This window comes from Echeneis naucrates, chromosome 7 (genome assembly GCF_900963305.1).
Source record: "Echeneis naucrates chromosome 7, fEcheNa1.1, whole genome shotgun sequence".
NCBI classification, from domain to species: Eukaryota; Metazoa; Chordata; class Actinopteri; order Carangiformes; family Echeneidae; genus Echeneis; species Echeneis naucrates.
The window spans coordinates 13670033-13693991 of NC_042517.1; the positions used below are offsets into that span (position 1 = coordinate 13670033).

The following is a 23959-nucleotide window of genomic DNA, read 5'->3' on the forward strand; positions in this document are numbered from 1 at the left end:
GTCACATTGGTAGCATGGTGTTAGTTTGGTCTGTTGGCTGTGAGTTGCTTGTTTAGACTGTGACATCAGGTGTAGATTTCCTCTCTATGACATTTCTCTGCTCGGTCTCTTCTGTTTTGGCTGTGACCACAGTGTTAGTGAAGGCCTTTTTCCCACAGTATTTGCATCTTTTTTTCTTTTTTCTTTTTTTTTTTTTTTTATCAGAAGTTGTGATAGTAAAAGCATGTTTTACACTGTGATCTTTTTACTTCTGCATCTCCAGTTTTCTTTATTCTTTTTGTTTTATTCTGAGGCTTCTGCTTATTGAACAGTTTTGATGGTGTGGCACTATTTTTGTTTTGCTGCTGTGACATTCGAAAACAGCGTTGCAAAGTATATGTCTGGCAGATCAGGAATCCTTACGTAAATCATTTACAACCTTAAGTCATCAATAGTCAATTAAAATGTGACTGAAACAAGACTGGCACAACCAGACAAATGTCTCATCATTGAATGAAGGCTTTTGTTTAGGGGGTCTGTCTCCTCCTGTCCACCTTTCTCCAGCGTTATAAATTATCAGGCTTGTTTTCAGAAATCAACCACACCTCCAGAGAATCTCGCCACCCCAGTCCTCTCTGACATTTCGAGCCACAGTAAACTTATTAAAATATTACTGCTGAAGTGTTCTTAGGAATGCCATCCCACAGCTCTGATTCTGATTCTGCTGCAGCTTTGATTGTTTAAGTGTATTAATGAAGCATAATGTGTGTCACAGCTGAGGAGCTGTTGGTAAAGTGTGTCTCTTCATTAATTAGCAGATAACCTTTATATCAAGTCTGCAGGAGAAGAAAATGATGGCTTTGCTATTGTTGTGCCTTATCCTTGGCGAATCACCTATTGTCCCTTTGAATAATTGAGACCAGTGGATTTTGCCTGTTTTATTTTTTCCTTGGTCAGCAACTAGCTACTAGTTTTGTTCTTAAGATCAATTGCTTTGGTAACACAACCAGAGAGGGAGAGAGGGAGGGAGAGAAAGGGAGAGAGAGATATAGAGAGAGGGAGAGGGAGAAAAAGAGAGAGAGAGAGATTTGTGCCCACAATGGCGACTGTAGGTATGCTAAATACCTCTGGTTCCTTATCCGGGAACTACCTCTTACTCTGCTATTGGGCCATTGGGTCACGTGGTAAAAGTAACTTTACAGGGCTGCTCGCAAGTAGGAGGGCTTTATGGAGCAGAAAAACGACAAAGCTAGAAAAATTATTTTCCACTCCAGAAATTAATGATCATGAGCTCGTATTTGATGGAGTCTAACTACATTGATCCGAAATTTCCTCCATGCGAGGAATATTCGCAAAATAACTACATCCCCGAGCATAGTCCAGAATATTACAGCCGCGCAAGGGACACTGGCTACCAGCATCACCACCAGGAGTTATATCCTCCGCGGGCGACCTACCAAGAGCGCCAGTATAACTGTGCAAGCATCCCTGAACCTGACACGCCAAGGGGACATGGAATACCCCATTCTGCGCACCTGCTGACAGGCAAAGGGCAGCCTGCTTCATGTGAAACCCCACAGTTGTCTATGTCCCCCGCCACCCCACCGGCCGCAACCTCCGCCTGCAACCAAGCTACCCCGGAGCATCCAAACAGCACAGCCTCCTCCAAGCAGCCCGTGGTGTACCCATGGATGAAGAAAATTCACGTCAGCACTGGTAGGCAACTTGTGTGTTTATGTTCAGTGCACTCTCCGTGCTCCTCTCTCCCTTTTCCCTCCCTTTATCAGTCCCTCTGACTCCCATCTCGTTGCCAGCCCCTGTTTCGATAGCAGGGAAGCCTTTGAAATGGCACAATTGAGGCGGATTTACGACTCGGCATTGGTAATTACACCCACCATAAATTTTATAGCCGAGGTATACTCAGGGCAGCCGTATCACCATGTGGCTTCTGCTGTTATGTATTGCGCGATAGAGAAAAGGGGAGAAATGAATAAGGAAGAGGAAAAAAAAACCAAGCTTTGTAATCTTGCATTAATAATTTAGTTCAGAGTTGGATGTGAGTGTCCTCTCATTACCCTGAGAAGTTCTTAACTTCCCATTTAGATATCTCAAACAGCTAAACATTCATATCCAATAAATCTTTCTCGCCATATCTCAGTTGAGGACATTCTTGTTTACCCCTCCTTTTCCTCCCTTCTCTGTCTTCCCTTCTCTCCACTTCTCCTTTTTCCAGTGAACTCGGGTTACAATGGGACGGAGCCCAAGCGGTCTAGGACAGCTTACACCCGGCAGCAAGTCTTAGAATTGGAGAAGGAATTCCACTATAACCGATATTTAACTCGGCGGAGGCGCATCGAGATCGCCCACACCCTGGTTCTCTCCGAGCGACAGATTAAAATCTGGTTTCAAAACCGCAGAATGAAATGGAAAAAGGATCACAGGCTCCCGAACACCAAAGTGAGATCCTCCTCCTCCTCCTCCGGGTCCAATACGAGCTCAGCAGCCGGCGCTGTTGCCGCTGCCTCGGCCACTAACACTGGGGCCCCCGACGAACTCAGCGGAGCACAGCATGGCGAGGATATTACCAGGTTATAAAACCACCGACCACGACCGTGGCTAGAAAAAAGAACTGGTTATTTATAGAACAATTATATATTTTGTTTTCGTAGCTATCTTGTGCGGTTTCCTTTAAGTCCAAAGTTATATAAAATGCATGTTATATAGCATGGATTACTGCGAACACCGATGAATTATTTTTACGTGACACAGGGTTTAATTTATTTGAAGCTCAATTAAAATGATGTTTTTTATTAAAAATGTTTTGAATGAAGGATAAAAAAAAAGTAGAAAAATATACATTTTATCAAAATGTTATTGTGGGCCATTCTTTTGCCCTGCTGCCCAAGGTGAAATGCACAATCTATTTATTTCAAGCAACACTGGAAGGAAATCAATATAATAATAGTTATTTTTGGTATAAAAAGCTGGAACACACCATTGATCTTGAACTTGTATGTTGAGGATTATAACAATGTGTGAATTACCTCGTGTATTTCAGAAAAAGGATTTTTGATTTACAATTTAGTTTTGTGGTGTTGATGTTGTGTTTAGACCGTTAAAAGCAGATTATTGTGAAATGCAATAAACGGAGTTTAGTGTTCTTGTGCTAATCATATTGGTCAATAAAACAGTGAGTGTCTACTAGTTTTAAATACGTTTGGTCGAACTTCATTTTAGGCAAAATGAGGTCCAACTATTGTTTTGGCTCTTTCGAGGACTCCCCTTAGAAGTGTACAGATGTGAGGGTATTTGAACATTTCATGAAGGAAACAACAGCCACTGTGTTTGCAAACTGTTTACCGATCCTGCAGCTCATTTTTTGAGTCTTTCAATTAGTAATGTGTATAGACTGTATGTTTGTGTGAGAGAGAGAGAGTGTGTGTGTGTGTGTGTGTGTGTGTGTGTGTATGTGTGTTAAAGCCTCACTCATAATGGACTGAAGTTATTTCTAAAATCTGAAAATGAAATAGTTTGCGCTGTGCATTTTGTGCAACCTCATCAGTCTGAAGGGCATTCAATTAACGCTAAAGACAAGCCACTGAGGCCCTTCACTCCTTCACTCCTCTCTTTTCCACACTGCACAGCCTCAGCCACATCAACCACTGAAGCTCTCTGCTTCCTTCGTCTTCACTTGAACACGAAAGCTGCATGCGTCTCATTTAGAAGACATTTGCAATGTGTTATATAGATAGGTTGTTGTGAAAATATTCTTAGTCATTTTGTAGTCATTCTGCTTTTTCTATAATTCACTGCGCCATGCGACTGGATTTTCAAATGTAAAAAAAAAAACATCTAATAAAAATAAATAAATAAAATAAAGTCGTGAATTGCAGATAGATTCACTATAATGCGTCATGTGGTCTTGGTGAAATAACACAGTCCTGATGGTGATGGAGTAAACCAGCTGACCTTTTTTTTTTTTTTTTTTTTTTTTTTTATCAGGCTCTGTCTGCCTTCAAGAAGCAGTGCTGATGTTTTCCCTCTGTGCTCACCCGTTGGCTTTTGCTTGTATAAACACTTTTGCCACATTTACATGCGGCCTCTCCCCGGTGGGCAGTTTGCCTCCGGTGCTCAGCAGCTCGCGAGAATGGCTTGCAAAAAAAACAACAAAAAAAAAAAAAAAACGCAAGAAAGTAAGAAAAAAAATCCACAAAAAAAAAAAAAACCGGCGCTAAACGCATCCTTTGGCACGTCCTGTGGCAGGAGGACAAACACGCTACAGGCCTGTTCACCACTGTAGACCAGCTGTTTGACCAAACGTCATCTCTCACAGCTGAGGAGGCTTCACATTTTTTTTCTCACACATTCATTGAATTCATTTTTTAAAGTTTTTCTGCAAACCTGTGCAGAAGGATTTCGGTTTAAACACGACTCAAACCCAAAGAAGCGCAAGAATTTGATAGATTATTGAAATTGTGACATGAATAGACCTTATAAAATGCCTCGCATAGTGGGGGGCGGAGGAGCACAAAGGGAAGAGGTATTCTCCATCATCAATCTTTCACTACACAGCTTTGTATTATGTTGTGGAAAACAGCTCCAACAGCCAGTTGTGATCCAACCAAGTATCATGTACAGGCCTCGTCCTTTTCCATCAGCTTCAAGTGTGAGAGCCCAAAACTGGACTTCAAAATGAAGTGTTTTAACTGGACTACAGCGGCTAAAAGTCTGTTTTTGTATTTATTTGTTTAGTTGGTTTTTTTTTTTTGGACGTGGCTTTGGAAAGGCACTAGAATGGCGTTGAGACGGCCGCTGAAAAATGAATCCAGAAGCCTTTATGTTGCTGGACAGATTAGAGAAATTAATGTGCTCGCCACAGTTGCAGCATCCCTCCAGTCCCTTTCTCGACCCTGTCGCCTCCATGTCGTGAGGATGAAAAGGTACTTCATTGAAGTTTGGGGGCGAAGTGGGAGAAGGCCGAGTTCACCTCGAGGACACATTTTCTGTCCCATTAGGCTCATTTCAGTCTGGATGGCCGACCCCTCCAACCCTGTGACCTGACTCTCGCTCTATACGTGTAACCTCCTGTGTGCGCCCTCGCTGGTACCCCCTGAGCTGAGGCTTTCTTTTGTGGGTTTCTTTTTTTGTGGGACATCACATCTTGTGTTGCTGCCTTTGTCACCACAGTGACCCAGGACAGTGTTGGACAGGACGGTCCTCTTTGCAGGACGTCCATGCATGCGCCTTCTTTATTCGGATGCATCTTGCGATTTGATGTGAAATGGAGTTTCCATGAAGCGAGCTGGCGAAGAGAGCATTTAGGAGAGTTAATGTAGTGACAGCAGAAGCACACATGGCTGAAATGCTCTGAGTGAATTTAGGAGACGTGTGAATGCGATTCTGTGTTTTAAGCTTTTCATATTTGGGAAAACATTGATCAAATATTTATTTAGTAATGCAAAAAAAAAAAAACATGGTTGATGTTAACAGCAACATTTAAAGGTCTCTTAAGTATAAAGGCACTGGTTTCATCGGGCCCTGAAAATATCCCCCCCAAAAAAGGGCCAGTAAAAATAGCTGCTGTGGTCACGTGATTTGTGAGCGACTTGAGAGACTAACTGGTCTCAGGTCAGCACTGGCAGTCAAAAGTAAGCTGCCAATTATAGCTGGGTGTGTTTGACAGTACTGGGACAGCTGGTCATTGTGATTAGTTAATGGACAGGGACCTTCAAGTGTACAGCCACTAAAACATTGGAAACTTTCTGCACGGGCCGCACACTACCCTGAAACGATCATTTTTTATCCAGATGCAAATTTCCCTCAGAGGAAACAGACTCCAACAAGCATTGGCTTTTTGTTATGAGATGAACATTCTCCCCCCAAAATCTTCTGATTAGTATAAAATATAAAAAATGTGATCGAGGCTGACAACCAAATGCTTTTTCTGTTTTTCTGTAGCTATAAATTCTCAAAGCAGCTTTGAATTTATTACAATAGTCAGATTTTTTGATGCACCAAGCAACAAGTTTGGTCTTTCTATGGTGGCCACGAGCAAATATTCAGCACTGAAGGAAAAATATTAAGACAGCGTGTCCTCCGAGATAAACAGCTGGCACTGAAAGCCAAACAAGTAATCTCAGTGTCTGTCATTTGTATGTGATCCCTCATCCTGCCGCTCCAAACCTGTGACGGTGCAGCTCGGATTTCACTCTGAACAAGTAGGCGACGTGTCTTTTGTCTGAGCTCGTGTAATTGAAGATTTGTGTGGAGTTGAAACAGAAAGGCAGAATTAGATTTCCCCTCTTGACTTTGGCAGAGATTTAACTAATGCATCCTTATAAGGCCTCGTTGGATTTATTATGGGAATAAAAGAAAAAAATGTGTGGTTTAAAAATATCACTCAAAGAAAAGCTCGCGTCGTCTGTCAGTCATGAATCAGTCCAGTGTCCTGGTTTATTATTAAACTCAGCTCCAATACACGCAGACTTTAAGAGCAGAAAGTTGAATAAATATTTACATAGCTATTAATTATCACAATATTTCAGCATGGGCGCGCACATTGTACGCGTTATGCTTTAATGTTTTATGTGATCTTAGCAAGCAAATATTTCATTCAGTCCATAAACGTCAAAGTTATATAGTCTTACCTGTCAAGGGTCAACATGAATGGACAAAACAAACATATCTCTGAGTAATAGCTGCATTTTCTGCTTTTTTTTTTTTTTGCTAATGAATGAGTACAATTCACCAAGCTAAAAATAAACTCTTGATTTTAAATCCCATCCATTCATTTTGCAGTGAGCCCCCCTTTGCTCCGAGCTGAACGTGTAGAATAGCAGTGAGAAGCGGTAGTTACCATCGACCTCACCACCACCCAGGAATCTGCTGTAGTTTATGTGTTTGGGGTTCAGTGTTTAAATTCCTCAGCACTTACTCAGCTCTAACTGGTTTCTTCTCTGACTGGAGACTGTTGAATCACACATGATTCTCAGCTCACATTGCACTGCTGCAGGCTCTCTGTGATTTATGGAGCACCTCAGGCGAGGACTCTCTCTCGTCCCCTCTCTCTCTTTGGAAAATATATATATAATAATAAAAAAAAATACACACACAGCCATCGAAATGTTTGAACAAATAAGAAACAGAGATGATCAGCTGCTCTGGAAATGGCTTTCTTTATTACCTGCTGCCTGTGTCTACATAGAGATGAGAGCAAGTGTTTTTTTTTTTCCTGTCTGTCTCAGGTGAGCGTCTTCTTCATCCACTTATGTTTGCAATGAAAGGTCCTGGCCGGTGTGTTGTTATGGTGGGGTGTGTTTAAACGGCAGCCATGGCAGCTGCATAAAGGCTGAGAGTTGAAACAAGGGTCACACTGCCATTTTCCAGGGACACAGAGGCTCTCTCGCATTGACCAGCAGTGGGTGTGTCATAAATCCGTAAATCTCTCTCCCATCCGCTCACTCAGGGGGAGCAGATGCACCATGTCTTCCTCTGCTCGTGCGTGTGCGCGTGTGCGATGGCGAGGAGAGGTAAATGAATTTACATAAAACGAGATTTTAAAACGCCATCAGACATGTTAAAATGATTTGCTGTCATGCTGGCAAAGCTTTTCGTGCAAGGGGACGACAAAGCAGCGCTCTGATGTCCCACTGTAGACTCCAGCCTCACATCGCACAGGAAATGATGGCCTGGGTAAACTTGCCAGTAATACTTTATGTCACCATAACGCCTAAGCAAGGAATATTTCATTGGCCTATTTGCTGCATCGTTGAGGACCTTCGAAATTACAGTCATTTTCCTCCGATCAAGGTGTCACCGGGGGCCCAGACAGTCACTGGATTGAGTTATGATTATGTTATTCACTTTTCATTAGCAAAGATGATCTGAATATGGGATGCCAAGACTATAGACCCACAATTATGTATGGGTTAAGTGAAAAAGCGCCTTTCATTTGATTTGTTCTCTGAAAATGATTTTCCGGTGACTTCGTGTGGCCACCAGTTGCATTTGCACAAGATTTCTCCTGGACTCTGAGCAGCTGCTGCAGCATCAGGACTGATATTTATATTTATGGGTGTCCTTATATTTTACTACGCAGAGCGAGGAAAGGATGCCATGTATTATGAAAACGTACAGAAGCGTGGAACCGGCTCTCTCCCCTCAACTGATTGACAAGCCTTTATTACAACAGCAGAAATGAATCGAAGATATTAATATTTTATGAATCTGTTTAAAGTTTGCTTACATCAGAAATGTTTGTTGTTAAACAGGCCCATGTTATGATTCTCGTCAATTGGAAAAACAAAAGGACTGGCATATTTGGAAGAGTTGGCGTTCTGTCACCTATACAGCTGATCTCAGAGGGAAAATGTGAGTTTTCCTGCTGCAGCGTTATTATATTCCAAATCTATAGACAGCGAGAAAAATATATTTCTCCTGAGCAGAATGAACAAAAATTTATACCCAGATTTCAGACTTTGAGATGGCACTTCATTGGCAGCGAGCAGCAGGATTTATGTTTGCATGCACTCTCCACAGACAGGCCCGGATTTACAGTGGGTTGTCCTGCACATCAGGCCCAAATTAATACTCTATGTTAATGCGCATGCTTATGCAAAAGTCAAGACTTGTTTGGGAAATTGACAATGTGTGTCTTTTCCTCACTTATGAAGTGCAGTCTGCAAACTCTAGTCCTTTCATTTCACTCTGCATTGTTTACAGCAATATAGGGCACCGGGCCCATAAATCTTCTCCTTGCTCTGCCAAGACAGCGCCATTTGTATGCACCGTTTTAACCGACAGCATCCTCTGCCCATTAACGTCTTCTCCCCAGCTCCCTCAGTCTCCTCTTATCTGCTCAGCTCTGTCCCCTGGAAATACATTAACTGATCCGTGCTTTTGTTGAGCTCTGAAATCCAATTACGCTTTTTTTTTAAGTGAAACAAATATATAACCCCTTGCAAAAAAATGTATATATACATACACAGATATATACATATACATATATTTTTTTCATGATTTGTGTTGCATTCTCCAGATTTTTCTGCGTGTGTGTGCAGTTGCGGATTTCTCTCACTCCCCGGTAGCGCTTTCTCTCTAAGTTATTGGTATGAAAAATAAAAGTTTATCGACAATTTCCTTGGTTGTTTGTGTCAGCAGGCGAGAGAGCGCAGAAGGTAAGGAGGAATTGTAAAAGGGTTGACACCCAGAGCGACCGGCGCGCTTTTGTGTGAGAGAGAAAAATGATTTATTGCTGTAGAGGCGGTTCAAACAGAGTTCACGGAGAATTGTGGTGGAGGCGCGGAGGAGCTAAATTATGGTCTTGCTGTGCCAGTATATCATAGATTCTATCTCCAATTCAGAGAGTGTGTTCAAGGGTGTGAGGGTAGGAAAACACAACGAATTTAATTACTTTGCTCATTCCAGCCACTAATAGTAGTAGTAGTAGTAGTAATAATACTAAAAATAATACTAATACTAATACCAATGATAATAATAATAATAATAATAATAATAATAGATTTTTGTGTGTACAAGCAGATTCTGATGTGTTACTCTGTGTCTATATACTGAGACAGACTGTGGAAATATTTAGCATTTTTTAGCCTCTTTAATAGATACACTGCAGGGATTCAACCTGACTACAGTCATTTCCTCGTTCCAAGTAAATCATGACAATAAAATCAAGCTTTTTTTGTGTGTGTGCTGGTTGTGGTTACCAATAATCATTACTCAGATTGTAGCTGCATGTGCTATGTCCATTTTTCCATTGGGGGGGAGTTTAAAATAAAATTATTCATGGTTGTTTGTTGTTTTTTCCCCCATTTTTTCTATTGTTGCTTGTTTATATATATATAAATATCCATGGACGTGGCGGCTCTGTTGAGGTTCAGGTGAAACCTCAGTGGCAGCAGGAGCATGAAGGGGTGAGACTGAAAAAAGGGGGACGGCTCCTCTCCTTTCTAGCTATGCAACTCTGTGTGCATAATCCATCACCTCTGAGAGACATTTAAAGAGGGTTTTCTCGACAGCTTTGTTGTAGTGAAACACCAGAAGGAACTTGTATCTAAAGCCTGGCTCGGCTCGTGATTTATTCTGGGACGGAATATGCTAACGTTATATCCTGCAGAACCCTCTCATTTTGGAAGATGCTTTTGGCCGCACGGTTTTAAATTTTCTGAGAGCTTCATTATTCGAGTTATTCATCCACTTTGCACACACCGGTGTATTGTTTAAATCGAGCAATTGGATTTAATGAAGGTTTTTTTTTTTCTTCCCACAGTGTAACTCAGTTAGGCAACTTGATGCAGCTTTTAGCCTAAATTATTTCCCCCAAAAAATATTTATTATGTGGGGTTTAAATGAAATTGTAAAATACATATTTTATTTAAATGCTTTGCACCTATTTCTGCTGCAGTCTGCTTTGTTAGTGCAACCAGACGCGCACTGAGCTCTTTGTCAATCCGGCCGAGCAGCAAGCGGGATGTTTACTATGAGACATGTCCACTGTTTGTCTGCTGCCTCACTGAGCCTCAGACAGGGACACTCCATACTGTACAGCCACGGCTGATTAATGCAAATGCGTTGAATCGTCCTATAGAAAAAAAAATCTCTAATGATTGCCTCCTTTGTCTTTGTGTGGCAATGACTGTCAAGCCTTTGTGTGACCACTCCCAGTGAATCCTATTAAACCGCAGCTCCACTTCCACTCCGACAGTTAGAAACATATGCTGTTATTTAAAGAAAAGCCCGCCGATTCATAACGGCCTGTTCAATTAGCTGCTAACCAAGTTATCCCAAAAATAACCGGAATGATTTATTTAACAGGTAAAAAGCATAAATAATATAAAGATGGCTGATATTCTGGATACGTGGAAACTATTATGACTTAAAATGATGTTAAACTGGGCGGGAGGGAGGGGGCACTAAGGAATGCAGTTTCTTTTCACATTTATTTTCGGGGGTATTTTACACTTCGGAAGCTTCAGCAAACATAATGAGTTGTGGTCGATAAGCCGCTATCATTATGCAGCACATGGCTCCGGTTTATAGACGCAGTCCTGACTGCATGGCGAGGACTCGCGTCGGACGCGTGAGCTGCGAGCTGCGGATGCGTCTAAAAACCGGGTCCCGTCTAAAGATTTCCAGTTTGAGAAGAAATCGGCTCCGAGTCCTTAATGAGACGCCCCTCACGTCACATGAAGCCAACTTGTGTGTGTGTGTGTGTGTGTGTCTGCCCCCCCTCCCCAAACACCATCTCCCCCTTCCCCCCCCCAACTCTCTCTCTCTCTCGTCGTCCAAGCACATCACCTTCCTCTCTCTCCCTTTCACCCACACAGATTACACAGTTGTTGGCTTCTGCTCATTTACCTTTCTACCATTTTTTTAATCCCCAGGTAAAGAAGCGCGGACGGCTCCAAAAATGTTGTCTGGAGAAATATGGTTGGAGCTCCAAGTTACCGGCGGATTACTTTGCAACTCCGGAGTTCCTTCATTGGCGCACGGCTTCACGTGACTACGGCACCCTTCTGGTAAATATTATTCAAATTTTCCACATGGTTACTCCAAGTGCTCTTCCCTGCATGCATTTCTACAGTTATGTTAATTGTGATCGGATATTAGACAGACAGAAGTCCTGGTCTTTACTGCTGTTGAGGGATTCCTGGTTTTATTTGAGACAGTTTAATGAGCCGGGTCCATGGACCCCCAACAGTCTGCCCTCCCACTGCAGCTGCATGGCAACAGTTTTGCTATGAGCTCTGGAGAAGTGCCAAAACTAAGCGCGGGATACAATGGTGGAGGAGGAGGAGGCCAAGAAGCAGAACTTAATCAGCAAAACATGACCTCCTCTGCTCATGTCAGTTCCAGGCTGAGCCCAGATGAGCAGTCCCAGAGCCCACTGGAGCCCCTGGTTCACTGCCATGCCAAGGGCGAGCTGGACATCCAGAGCAGGAGCTGCAGTCTACTCACCATCTGCCACTCTGGAGTAATGTTTCCCTGGATGAATCCACGGACAACTGATTCTGAACAATCTGGTAACACTTCTTTTATTTATTATACCAAGGATCTTCCACTTCCAGTACAGAGTTACAGCTGAGTGCGCAAAAAATTGTTGAACGTTAGCGTTAATCCTTAAAATCACATTCCTCATGCGTGCATTTTAATGTACAACTGATGGCTGACCTCAATGATACACAGCAATTAGATAACTTTCTTTCATCAAGTCACTGCATGTACATGATATAAAAATGTTTCATACTTAATTACATCATTTACGCAGGCCAAAAATCTAACAAGTCAATAATGTGTTTAATGTGTCATCTGCATCATTTTTAATGCACCTTAAAGTGCATCCATCAGAGGTGAAGGCTTTCTCTCCTCTGTAAGGGTAACCAGGGCATCAATGAGCGTTAATGTAGCAGCACAGTGAAAAACAAACGTCTGTCATGCCCCGAGCACTTTATTTTTCTACTCCTGCAGGCAAAGTCATGTTCAGCGGGCACATTTCAGTAAAGAGTGCTGCTCAAAAACTTTTTTTGTGCTTCATTTTCACTGCAGAAGTTTTTCTTTGAATTATTATATATCACAATCAAATAAAATCAATCTTCCCATTATAATACATGTCTCAGTAAGTAGGGAAAATAAAATATGTTTTTTTTTTCAGCATTAACACACGCCGTGTCTAAGTCATTTAAAAAAAATCCAAAATAATTAAAAAGAAAAATTTAAGTATTTTTTTCTTGTTCACAGATAATGCTTCTTGTTTTGCTCTGTAATATTTACAGTCATTGCCTAGATACTACAAACAGGAAGCTGCAGTCACCCACTGTGGGGGAGTGTTGTTAAGGAGTGCAGTTTACACTCTAAGGTCACTGCAGACCTTATTAAATATACATTAACCCTTGAATGTTATATTGCTATCAACAGGGCCCTGTTTGTGCTGATATACATGATATACATGTCAAATGGAATCTCTAATAGTCTTTATTTTCAGTGGTGGTCCCAAGGTACCTTTTAAGTGACTGAGATGGGGATTTGACAGGTCTGCTTCCATGTGTGGCTGTGATTAATGTGGCCTGTCAGGCAGCCGTAGTGGCGTCAGATGTTTCCCCCAGACTGTTTCTTCGGGAGGTAACTTTCCCCGAACACATGACACAGTAGACAGCCAGTCTTGTATGGTGTCTCCAGCATGAGCGAATACACAGGAAGAGCTGAGAGCTCTTTTTGGTCTCAGGTTGATTGGTTATGGATTAACATCAGCCTTACTTTCACTTTAAGTGCTCCGTGTGGAGCTCAAGCATCTCAGGATAGACGTTAAATATGTGGCACTTGTTTTTATCACCCGGCTCTTCTTCGTGTGCTTCCTCCTGCATTAGTCAGTGGTGGTGCAGTGGCTGGTCTGCCAGGCAGAGGGAGGCCTGGTGTAAGGAGGGAGAGGACGGCCTTCACTACCAGCCAGCTGCTGGAGCTGGAGAAGGAGTTTCACTTTAGCCCTTACCTGCATCGCCCTCGACGACTGGAGATGGCTGCCGGGCTTCAACTCACCGACCGACAGATCAAAATCTGGTTTCAGAACCGCAGGATGAGATATAAGAAGGAGCACAAGTATGGAAAAGTGATAGATGTTTCCCAGCATTTTCCCTCCAACACCTCCGGGTCCACCTCATGTCCAGACAACCTGAGTTTACCAGGTGTGTGCGTTACAACTTCCTCCTCCTCAGATCTACACTTCCTGGATTATGCTCCCATGTCCTCCTCCCTTTTTGGCTCTGATGGCAACTATGGCCAGTGTATGCACCCTGCAGACCTGCCACGTATGAGTTGCAGACTTCCATCTGTTGCAAATGGTGGACTAGCCTCGTGTATGGGTGCAAATAGTCATCACCATACTGGCATTTCAAATTGGCCTTAGGGCCCTGTAATGGCCATTCATCCTGTGCTCATCAAAATCCCGATGATACATCCCTTTACACTTACTTATGAAAGAGTGGAAGATGTCTGATTAGCAACCCAGGGCTGAAATCCCCCTGACAGGCCCGTTCACCATTCATGAAACATTTTAATTAAACTATAAGAACATATCATAATTAAAGGAGAGCTACAGAGATATCATTTGTGTTGCTCAGGCACAGCGACTGAAGTCTGCAGGTCTTTGGACTTGCTGTTTATGTTGTATGTATATGTATCTATGAGACATTTGAGCGATTAACGATTACATGTTTTTTGCTGTAATTTTGTGGCTGTTACATTTGTATTGCTGTTGCATGTTTAATGCATGTGGGAATCATACTAGAAGTAAGTTTTCTATTTCCCCCCATTGGCAGATAATAGCTTAGTTGTTGTCATATTTTGTAAGTGTTACATTAGTCCTCTTTTTCATTATGTGCTGTAAATAGCAGGTTGTTTGTGTAAAATGTTTTAACTGTGAAATGGACAGAGTACTGTTCATATTGAATGATGTTATATATATTTTTTAAAGCTGTTAAAGGATACAGAGAGTCTTTGATACTGTTCTTGATGAATTGAGATGCCACACAGTATACTGTACATGCTTAATAAATGCATTTGGGAAGACTGTAGCTCTTGTGCAGTGTTTACCCTATTCATCGCTGATTTGATTTTTTTTCCCTCCAGTATTTCATGATTAAGGATTTTTGGATTAGATCCCGAATGGGAAAAAAATAAGAAATATTCTGTAATCAAATTAAAGCATGGTACAGATTCATTGAAAACTCTACAGTATTGTGCATTCAAGTTGCAGAGTCTTGCTACATAAGCCTCTCCCTCGTTCCTGCCTCCCAGTTCCCCACCATTAATCACCGAGACAAGGCAGTCTTTCCAGCACTCCAACCACAAGCTCTGAACCCACTGGGCACCATGACAAGTTCTCCTGCCTCCTCCTTCTCCACCCTTGCCTTTTCAATAGCCAAATTGTAGTGCTGCAAGTTGGGACTGGCCTCCCTCTCAGGGGGCATGTCAGTTGTGTAGCTTAGAAGCGCGTCCAGCAGCCCATAGGCCACAACAGACCAATGAGATTCAATCACTAATGATGATCTTAAAGAATAATGAACAGGTTTCTTTTGAACTAAAATCTCCCTGTTCCATCTTGACATATGGATTCTCAACTGCTCTCAAATGTTGTTTCCCTATTTTTTTTTTTTTTTTTTGCCATTTTGGAGCTCAAATTTTCCCCTCACTGAGCTAAATTACACTCATGGGGTATAATGAATTTATTTGACAGAAGTGGGTCACAGGTTCTCCTGGGCCTCAACAGTTTCACACGTCAAACATAAACAGCAACTTTCATGATGAAGGAGAAAACCACTAACACTTGCTAATCTGAAACATGTAATCAATATTCTCAGCAAAGTTTTCAACATCCTGAAAGTTTTACATCGGTTTTATTTTGTTACAGAGTACCATTGACAGCTTCAAACAAGGGTGGTGCTGAGAAAACCAATCCCCAAGTGGTCCTGTATGGAATTACTTCCTGTTCTTAATTCATTACCTAATCAGTGTCTGGATCAGCTGGCCTTTGGTAAATATTTGACACCATTTGCAGCAGGTCTCAGAAAGTGTCTGGGGAGCAATAAAGCTCAGTAGAAATGTTAAATAAAATAAAGTAAGGTCTACACCACATCTGTATCAAAGAGGTGGCGACAGCTGGGTAATTTAAGAGAAAAGTAATAAAGGGCAAGAGAGGGAAGGAGACAAAACAGGAAGAAGTTCTCTCCTACCAATGTGCCTTCTCACCACGAAGAGAGAGAATGAGGGGGGAATCGTTGGGAGGAAGAAGCAGACAGTGTTGGATTCCTGAGATTCTTGCATATGCCAGGTGATTTATGGAGTCGAGGTGTCGAGGCTCAATAGGACCTTTACCTCGGCTTCTTCACCACATTCTCTTTCCAGGCGCTTAAATCAGGACGATCCACACACTGGAGTGCAGTAATTCTGTGGATGAGGTCAAGGGGGATCCTCAGGGGTCAAGGAAAGCCCCTCCCCACCCTCTCCCCCACCCCGCCTCCACTCAAGGGCCTCACTGCAAGGGGGACTGTCTACTCTCATTTCAACATTGAGTTAGCCAGTTTGCCTCACACTGGTTTGCTCCTAGTTAGCAAGTTAAGTCATTACTTCCATTGTAGTCACATGATGACATCTGCTCTTCGAGGGGAAGACCTGCAAAGCTCAAAATTTTTCCATGGTTTTTGTTTTTTTAAGTTCTTGGCTTTGAACTGAGTGATGAATTAAGTGGATCTTTGAAGTGATGAATGATGCCAGTCATGGTGCCATGAAACCAGCTTTGGTTACGGGCCATCATTAATTTAACATTTTTTGCATTATATCCCTTACAGTGACTAATGCTCCACTGTCCCATTTGCAGCTGTTGTGAAACCAAATTTAGTTGTGATTTGAAAACACTCTGTGCATGAAGACTTTTCTTAAGCTGCTGCGAGCTTAACAAAGATGTCCGGCTCTAACTATGTTCCAAAGCATTTGCTCTTGGATTTAGCGAAAGTGATGCCTGAAGCTCATCATGTTACCGTCACAGGAAACTGATGGTTTCTATTCATTATATGGAGATCACTCAGTTGAAATAATGATGATAATAATAATAATGATAAATCTCCATGTAGAAGCTCTTGCTAGTTTTGGACATGTGATTCGTTGGATACCCAGCCATCATCAGATTTCTCACAAATCCTCTAAAGCCCATCACAGATTTGACATTGTTATGTGAATTTAATGGTTTTGGTCATCATTTACAATTTTTTTAAATAACTTATACCACAGTCTATACATGCACTCATTTATATAACCAATTCATAACTTCAATATTTGTTGATTCTTTTTTTTTTTTTTTTTTTGCAATTCATTTGCTTATTATATTTAGTATATTTTTAATGAGTGATGTTTTATAGTAATAAAGAAAATTCTAATTAACTGGAGACCATTCATAAAAGGAAAACAGAAGTTTCCATCATGATATCAAGCTCTGCTCTGAAACACAACGCCTTATGGACCCATTTCTGTTGAGAATTTCAGTTATGGACTCTGATTATGATTTGAGTTTAGAAAAAATTTGCTAAATAAAAACTAAACAAAAGTTATTATAAAACAACTTACTTCCAAAAATACAAAATCTAAAAAAGCAAAACAAAACCCAACACACATTTGGGAAAGCATACTAATGTTAATACAAAATGCAGAACACAAACTAGAAGTTTTATAATAAACTAAGTCAAAACAAGTCAAATCCAGGGCCAAAATGCGTTAAATCTTGACCTTCCATTTTTCAATACAATAACAGATTAAACACAATTTATGGTGAAAATTAAATACTGGATTTTCTGAACAATATTTTTCAAGGGCTGGTTGTAATATTAATATTGAAATATGTTATGTGTGTATATTGTAAATCTCTAGTAAAGAACACAATAGTTTATTTAGAAGATGATGGACATGTTTTGTATTATAACTAAATGGTTATTTAAAAGTTGCATGACAAGTGTTGCCAATTGATTATAACAAAAGAAAAAGATTAGACACCATCCTGAAGAAGCAGAGTTTGCTGAATAAATAATGTTGTGCTCATTTTCATGGACTGACACTCTGCACTTTGCTGTGATTGTGTTTCTGAAAGTTATGTAATTGACGCAGTTTATTGAATGTTGATAATGTTCATCACTTATGATCAAGGCCATGTTGACTGCTGTACTATGTACTTGAGCACTGACATAAATACAATGTTAGATGCCATTTTAAATCTGGTTTTGAGCATGAACTAAATAATTGGAAGGAACACAATATTGAACAATTCTGTTACATTTTGAAAATTCCATCAAATTGGTAAGTTTGTATGTTATTATTATGAGAATTGAGTAATTTGTGAAAATCATAAAAGTTAAATCTTCCCAGAAGTAACTGCTTCATGGAATACTCTGGTCTGTTGTTGAGTAAAACCCTCAAGTTTTATGCCTTTAGGAGGTTTTGATCTCTTTATGAACTATTAACCTTCTTAGCCTTCTCCCTCCACAGTAGTAACTGCTGCCCAACAGTCTCTCTAGTTGCCTGTTGCTCAAGATGATTGTTAAGTATCAATTTCCTGTGTCACCTTTATGGGTTTTATTTATTTGTCTGCTCCTTCACGTGGAACAGAACCTGAGCATCACTCAGCTAGATGGATTATAACTCAACTGCTACGACTCATCAATCTTGGAAATTTGACTTCCTGAATCTCATACAACTGTTACTGCCATATTAAGGCATGGCATTATCAAGATCAATGACATTTTAAATGCTTCCCAGTTAAGGATGATCGGTGACAATAAAAAGGTAAGTTGGTGATGAAAGCGTCTCAGCTTGGGCGAGCGGCGCTGTGCACTGTGAGGGAGTCACCTGTCAGAGCTGCATCCTTGCCTCTGAAGAGCCCCAGTTAAATGAATGAACTTGTAATCACAACAGTCACCCTGCTAAATGTCACATGTTGACCAATATCGATCACTCAAGAATTATTCAACACCCAACGGCTTCATCACACAGAAACTAATCAATGCGCAGTTTCTTTTGGCTGTTTCTGACACAAAAGAAACAGTGAGAAAAAAAATGTTTCATGACACCAAAGAACAAAGAGATAAGGAGCAGATCATTTTGTTTGGGGTCCTGGAGAACTTGGATCTTCTCTGACTTCATAGATATACAGAACATTTATTTTACCTGCTTGATATTTTATTATATTTGAATTCATGTCATGTTTCCAATCTGTTTATGTCCAGAGCTTTCAAACATCAAACAGAACATTTTAACTATGGACAATTATAAATGTATGGAAAAAAATAATGCACAATTTCCATGTGCCAGTTTTTTAGGTACACCACAGTAAAAAAATAATAATAATAAAAAAAAAAAATCTAAGTTCAGCTTTAAATGAAGGTCATGATGAGTATTTGTAGTTGGGTTTTTTAATGGTGTCCTTCCCATACCCACATGAGGGGAGGGATTAAGTATTAAAACCTCCCCCACAGCACAGTTCAACTGCAGCTTCTGAAAACACCACGAAGTAGAATAAACTCTGCAACATAGTTTAAATTAAAAATTAACTTATATAATATACAGTTTCACAAATGTAAGATTTATTCCTCCACTGTTGTACAGACCGCATTAGTTTTATATGGGTGTACCTAATCAACCGGCAACAGAGTATGTATTTATTCATGCATGGACTGTACAACATAAAAAAACATGAAATATTTCCTTGTTTGGCGTCATAACATTAATGGTAATTTTCCTATTTTGTCACCACCGCAAACCCAGTTTTTAAAGATCAGCTTTGCAAATATTATTTTTCCATGTGCAGCAGCAGCAGGAACCCAAACAATGATGAATTAAAGTTCAACAAAACAGAAATGTTAAAACTGTAACATTTAGTACCCCTCTCTTTTATGGCATTTAATCCCCGTAGAACCTCAGTTCCTTAAGCTCAATATTTACCAAGAAAGTTACATTTTTGTCTGCATGAAACATTGGTCTGCTCATTCCAAACTCATGGCGTGCAGCTGAACTTTGGCACTTGGCAAATAACTTTATGTTAAATTTTCCTGAATTTCCCAGATGTTCAAAAGATACCGACTTTTGAGAAGATTTGTTTAAAACACACACACCGCATCAGGCATATTTTCATTTGATGGAGTAGTGAAGCTATAAACATCATGGGTTTGAATATTCAATCACTATAATGTATAAACTACATTAAAGCTGTTTGGAAATAAAAGACATTTCATTAACGTTGAATGTGGTAAAAGAAAACATAATATTTTACTATTTTAAACCTTTATTTTTCCGACATTTTGGTTAGGTTAAATATCTTTTCTGTTTGACTGCAGGAATAAACCTTCCTCAGCCTCAAAGGAAGATAAGTGCTTTATTAATACAGTGTCATTTTTCCTAACAGCATTTTGCTATTAACCATGATTAGCATGCACAGTAGATTACTGATCTGCATTGTGAACAACAGGGGATGTTTAAGCAAAAAATAAATAAATAAAAATTTAAAAACCACTCCCTCTCTTTCCCTGCAGCGAAAACAATGCTGTATGAGGGGAATATTACAGAGTGTGCTGCAATGATGAACATTTCCTCCTGTTTCATGTTTAACCCTGCTCATTTCCCACAGTAAGAACTCCGGAAACACACAAGTGTGCGCAGCAGCTTGGGGGGAAGATGACTGATGGCTTGTTGTCATGATGTTTGGGATTCTGCCGACTCGAAGCCTCTTGGCTCTGAAGCTGTGAAGCGCTGCAGTACATACTACAGGCTGTTGTTGAAAAGTCCTCGTATTGGCAAGGTATTGCTTCATTGTCACACTGTTGAGGCTGGGCAGAATGCAGTTATCTGTAATATCCTGGCCATTTGCACGGTAGTTGCATTGGATTTATGAAAATCGTTCATGTACTGTGACAGATTTCAAACACTTCAACAAAGCAAGGACAATTGTTAGAGTTGTACACTGTGAGTACATGGGATTTATTTATTTATTTTTTGCTTTTAAAAGGTATTCCCTGGATTGTGTGTGGGCTGAGTACACACTAAGTTAAATCTTACTTCTGACATCACTATTCTTCAAAAATGTCAATATTTGAAAAACCCTGACATGCTCTATCAATCATACAGATAGCCATCTTTCAAGCGGTCAATGTGCCACACTTGAATATCTGTTTTTGTTTCTTTGTCAGCCCTGCTCTGACCCTCTCCCTCTATTTCTCTTTTTTTTTTACCTCTTCTCTTACTTACTATTTCATTGTATCCTGCTGCCATATTACAGCTCTATCATTGTGCCACATTGATGAGCCGGACTTCCATAAACGTGGCATAGATAGCTGTCATATTTCCCTTTTGGAACTGCATTAAAGGCAGTGACCTCTCTGGGTGTGCTGACAGTCGTCTGTCAGCGCTGGCTAATTCCTGATCTTGTGAGGGTCAAGAACTGACTTATAATGAGGCCTGACAGTGTTCGAGGGCGAGACGAGTGTCTGGTGTCAACAGCACCCATAGCATGGTGTCAGCAGCAGCGGTAGCAGGATGAGGGTTCAATTTGAACCGTGGAGGTAATCCGAGTGCAGCTGGACTGATCCCAGGGCCACGACTGCCTATTGACACACATCAGAGCATAGACGCAAAAACAAATTAGCATCAATCAATATTATCTCCTACCTCCTGTCTCCTGTCACAGCCACCCAAGTGCTGCCATGTTTACCTCACCTCCAGTCAAAACAATAAAGAGAATAGGGATCTCTTGATGGGAAATGCTTGCACAGAGTTTTAAGAGGATCCTTTGGGCTTTGGAGGTAGATAGTCAAATCTGTGGTCTGTGTGTAAATGTGGTGCAGACTTTGGTTTGAGGGATGTAAAATTCACAATTGTATTTGTGACACCCATTTCACCTAAATTGTGAGATTATTCTGTTAGTTTTTTTTTTTTTTTCTGAAGGCATTTCAATGAGAATTTGTGGTTTAAGGGAAACAATCTGTCCAGAGGAAGCAGATCACTTCTTATTTATTTATTTATGTTGTTGTTGTTGTTGTTTTCTTTTGTTTTGTTTTTGTGCTAAATGTGATCATATAACTTCTGTTGCATAAAGGTGCTGGGCAGTGATGTGGAACAACACCTCAAATATGCTAATCAAACATATGGCACATCTAGGAACAAACACAGATTGCCGTCCTTGTCCTACAAGATAAAAAGGTTACTTGGATTTGAATGTAATTTGAATGCGTCCATGAGCTGTAATAGGCTGAGGCGGCTTCATTTTTTAAAATTCGTTTGCATAGGGGGAGAGCAGAGATTGCTCACACCTGTTTTTTTTCCCCTTTCCTCCTCTTCTTCCTCTTCTTCCTCTTCTTCTTCCCTCTTCTCCCACCACCCTCCCTTTTGCTGAAAGCCATTACAGAAATACAATTTCTAATACCTCCGCACAGGTCTTCGATCGACTGCAAACAAATTTATATTCAGGCGGTAAACAGAGAGCTGCAGAGATTTATTTATTGAGTGTGGAGGAGAGAAACAAGCCAGCGCGTGAACCCTGAGTAACCTCCGAGCTGACATGAAGATGGATCAGTGCGCCATGCAAATGCATGGAGAGAAGGGATATATTGCACTCAGTCATTCAGCACATCGCTGCCTGTAGAATCCCATTAACTCCCACAGCTGGGACCATATTTCTGTGTTGTAAGAATGCAGTTGGAAGTTGTTCATTACGCTGAATTATATTGTAATTACTGCAAACTTAAAAGACAGGAAATATAAGGAAATACTGTTAAAATAAAACGATAAAAGTGGCCACATGGTTTTAGTTATAGTGTTTTTTTCTAATGAAATGTTATAAATGGCTCCTTTGTACTGTTATCTGAGAAATACTACGACTAATAATAATAACAACAATAATAATAATCTATTTGGTGTTTTGTTAATATTGTGGTAAATTAAATATTTTTAATGATATTTTATTTTCATATTACTGCTACTATTACTGCAGGAATAAGAACGTGCAATAATAATGATAATAATGAATAATAATATCGAAAATAATGCTCAATAAATAAATAAATACATGTAGTCGTATCCTTCTAATGCAAATCAATCACATGACATGTAAGTGAAAACCATACATGTAAAAAAAAAAAAAAAAAAAAAAAAAAAAAAGGAATTAAAAAAAGACCATATCAAGTCTCATGTTTGTCTGGTCACCAAACCTAGTTTTCGCTCTCTCCCTTCACTGCAGATTAAAACAATTGAGCAGTCTGGACCTGATGCACATCAGGATATTATTAGCCATTATTAACACTGTATGGCAGCAGGCTGAGACACAGTGACGTGTCAGTTTGAAAGTAGGTCAACTAACTTGTGGAGCTCTATGACATTTTCACTCCTGCACTGGGGGGGGGGATACTGTCTGTTCCTGTAGATGTACTGCTGCTGAACCGAAGCGAGGACTAAACTGGGCTTTTTCTTTTTGTTGCTTCCATGTGTGTCCAGGATTTTCAACTCTGTGCACTGCAGTTTGTTTTCTTTTTGTCTCTCCTACAACTTTAAATATAAAGAATACCACATGATGATTCGTTAGCAAGATTAAAAAACAAAAACAACAACAAAAAAAAAAAACAGATGTGCAGATGTGGTGAGAAGAGCACTGTCCTAAAATCAGGTCTGGCCAAACCAAAGCCAGAGGCTGCTTTAACTTGAGCTCAACACTCTTCTGTCATTTACAACTTCTTGATCTCAGAGCCGTTTTTGTATTTGTTCGAGGCTAATTACAAATCTGCTGCCACTGAACTTCTAAATGCCAGCTGTCATGAACTCTGACCCCATTAAGTGTGCCTTTCACATGACCTAAGCCCTCTGCTAAAGAGGGCCTCGGGTTTTTCAAGAAGCCTTCCCGAATTTGCATGATCCATTAGCTGCATCAATGTAGGCCTATATTATGCTAATGGAGCGTTGGGGAAAAGAAGCTTCATTGTTGCCTTGAAAAGTAATCGTGATAAAAGAATTTAAGCCAAAACACAAAGTCTCTCTTCCTGAGGTGAGAAAAATCTAAATAAATGAACGTGTGACGTCAGAGCCTACCTGTCTGAATAGGTGAGGCCCACGGAGGCCCTCACAGTCTGTGGATGATCAGGATAAAAATGATGTGTTTATATTGTGGCCTCCAGGTCGCTGCTTCATGCTCAGACTATAAAACGTTAACCTGAAGTCTCTTTCACAACTTGCATGCTCGCCTTAATCAGTGTTGTCCTCCCTGATGACAGAGATGTCCAGCTATTGGCCGAGACCGGGAGGGCACGTCATCCCTATCAATCAGGGACTGCTGTTTTTCCTCTGAGGAATGTCCCCGCGGTCGTCCAGCCGCCTGACCATGCGTTACTGGATGCATGAGAGGCCGGGCATGAAGTGCAACCCCGTCCAATGATTATGCAGGGGAGAGGTGATA

At 40.6% G+C, this 23959-nt stretch overlaps 2 protein-coding genes across 3 annotated transcripts in view; both read left to right on the plus strand.

The window, feature by feature from the left end:
- Positions 1-14507, plus strand: part of LOC115046695 (homeobox protein Hox-D3-like) — a 33726-nt gene extending 19219 nt beyond the window's left edge. For both annotated transcript variants that reach the window (XM_029507223.1, XM_029507224.1), the window contains 3 exons: positions 11376-11510; positions 11842-12014; positions 13356-14507. In XM_029507223.1, the coding sequence (XP_029363083.1) occupies positions 11419-11510; positions 11842-12014; positions 13356-13891 (801 nt within the window). In that variant the 5' untranslated portion in view covers positions 11376-11418 and the 3' untranslated portion in view covers positions 13892-14507. The remainder of the gene's footprint in view (positions 1-11375; positions 11511-11841; positions 12015-13355) is intronic.
- hoxc4a (homeobox C4a) lies at positions 1037-3768 on the plus strand. Its single transcript, XM_029507225.1, has 2 exons — positions 1037-1695; positions 2213-3768. The coding sequence occupies exons 1-2, from the start codon at positions 1260-1262 to the stop codon at positions 2572-2574; spliced, it is 798 nt and encodes a 265-aa protein (XP_029363085.1). The 5' UTR covers positions 1037-1259; the 3' UTR covers positions 2575-3768.
- Positions 14508-23959: the final 9452 nt, after the last annotated feature.

Excerpts from the sequence above, each read along its gene's own strand:
- hoxc4a (XM_029507225.1), top strand. The coding sequence starts at position 1,260 with ATGATCATGAGCTCGTATTTGATGGAGTCTAACTACATTGATCCGAAA. Across the intron at positions 1,696-2,212 it reads GAAAATTCACGTCAGCACTG|TGAACTCGGGTTACAATGGG; the intron begins GTAGGCAACTTG and ends TCCTTTTTCCAG.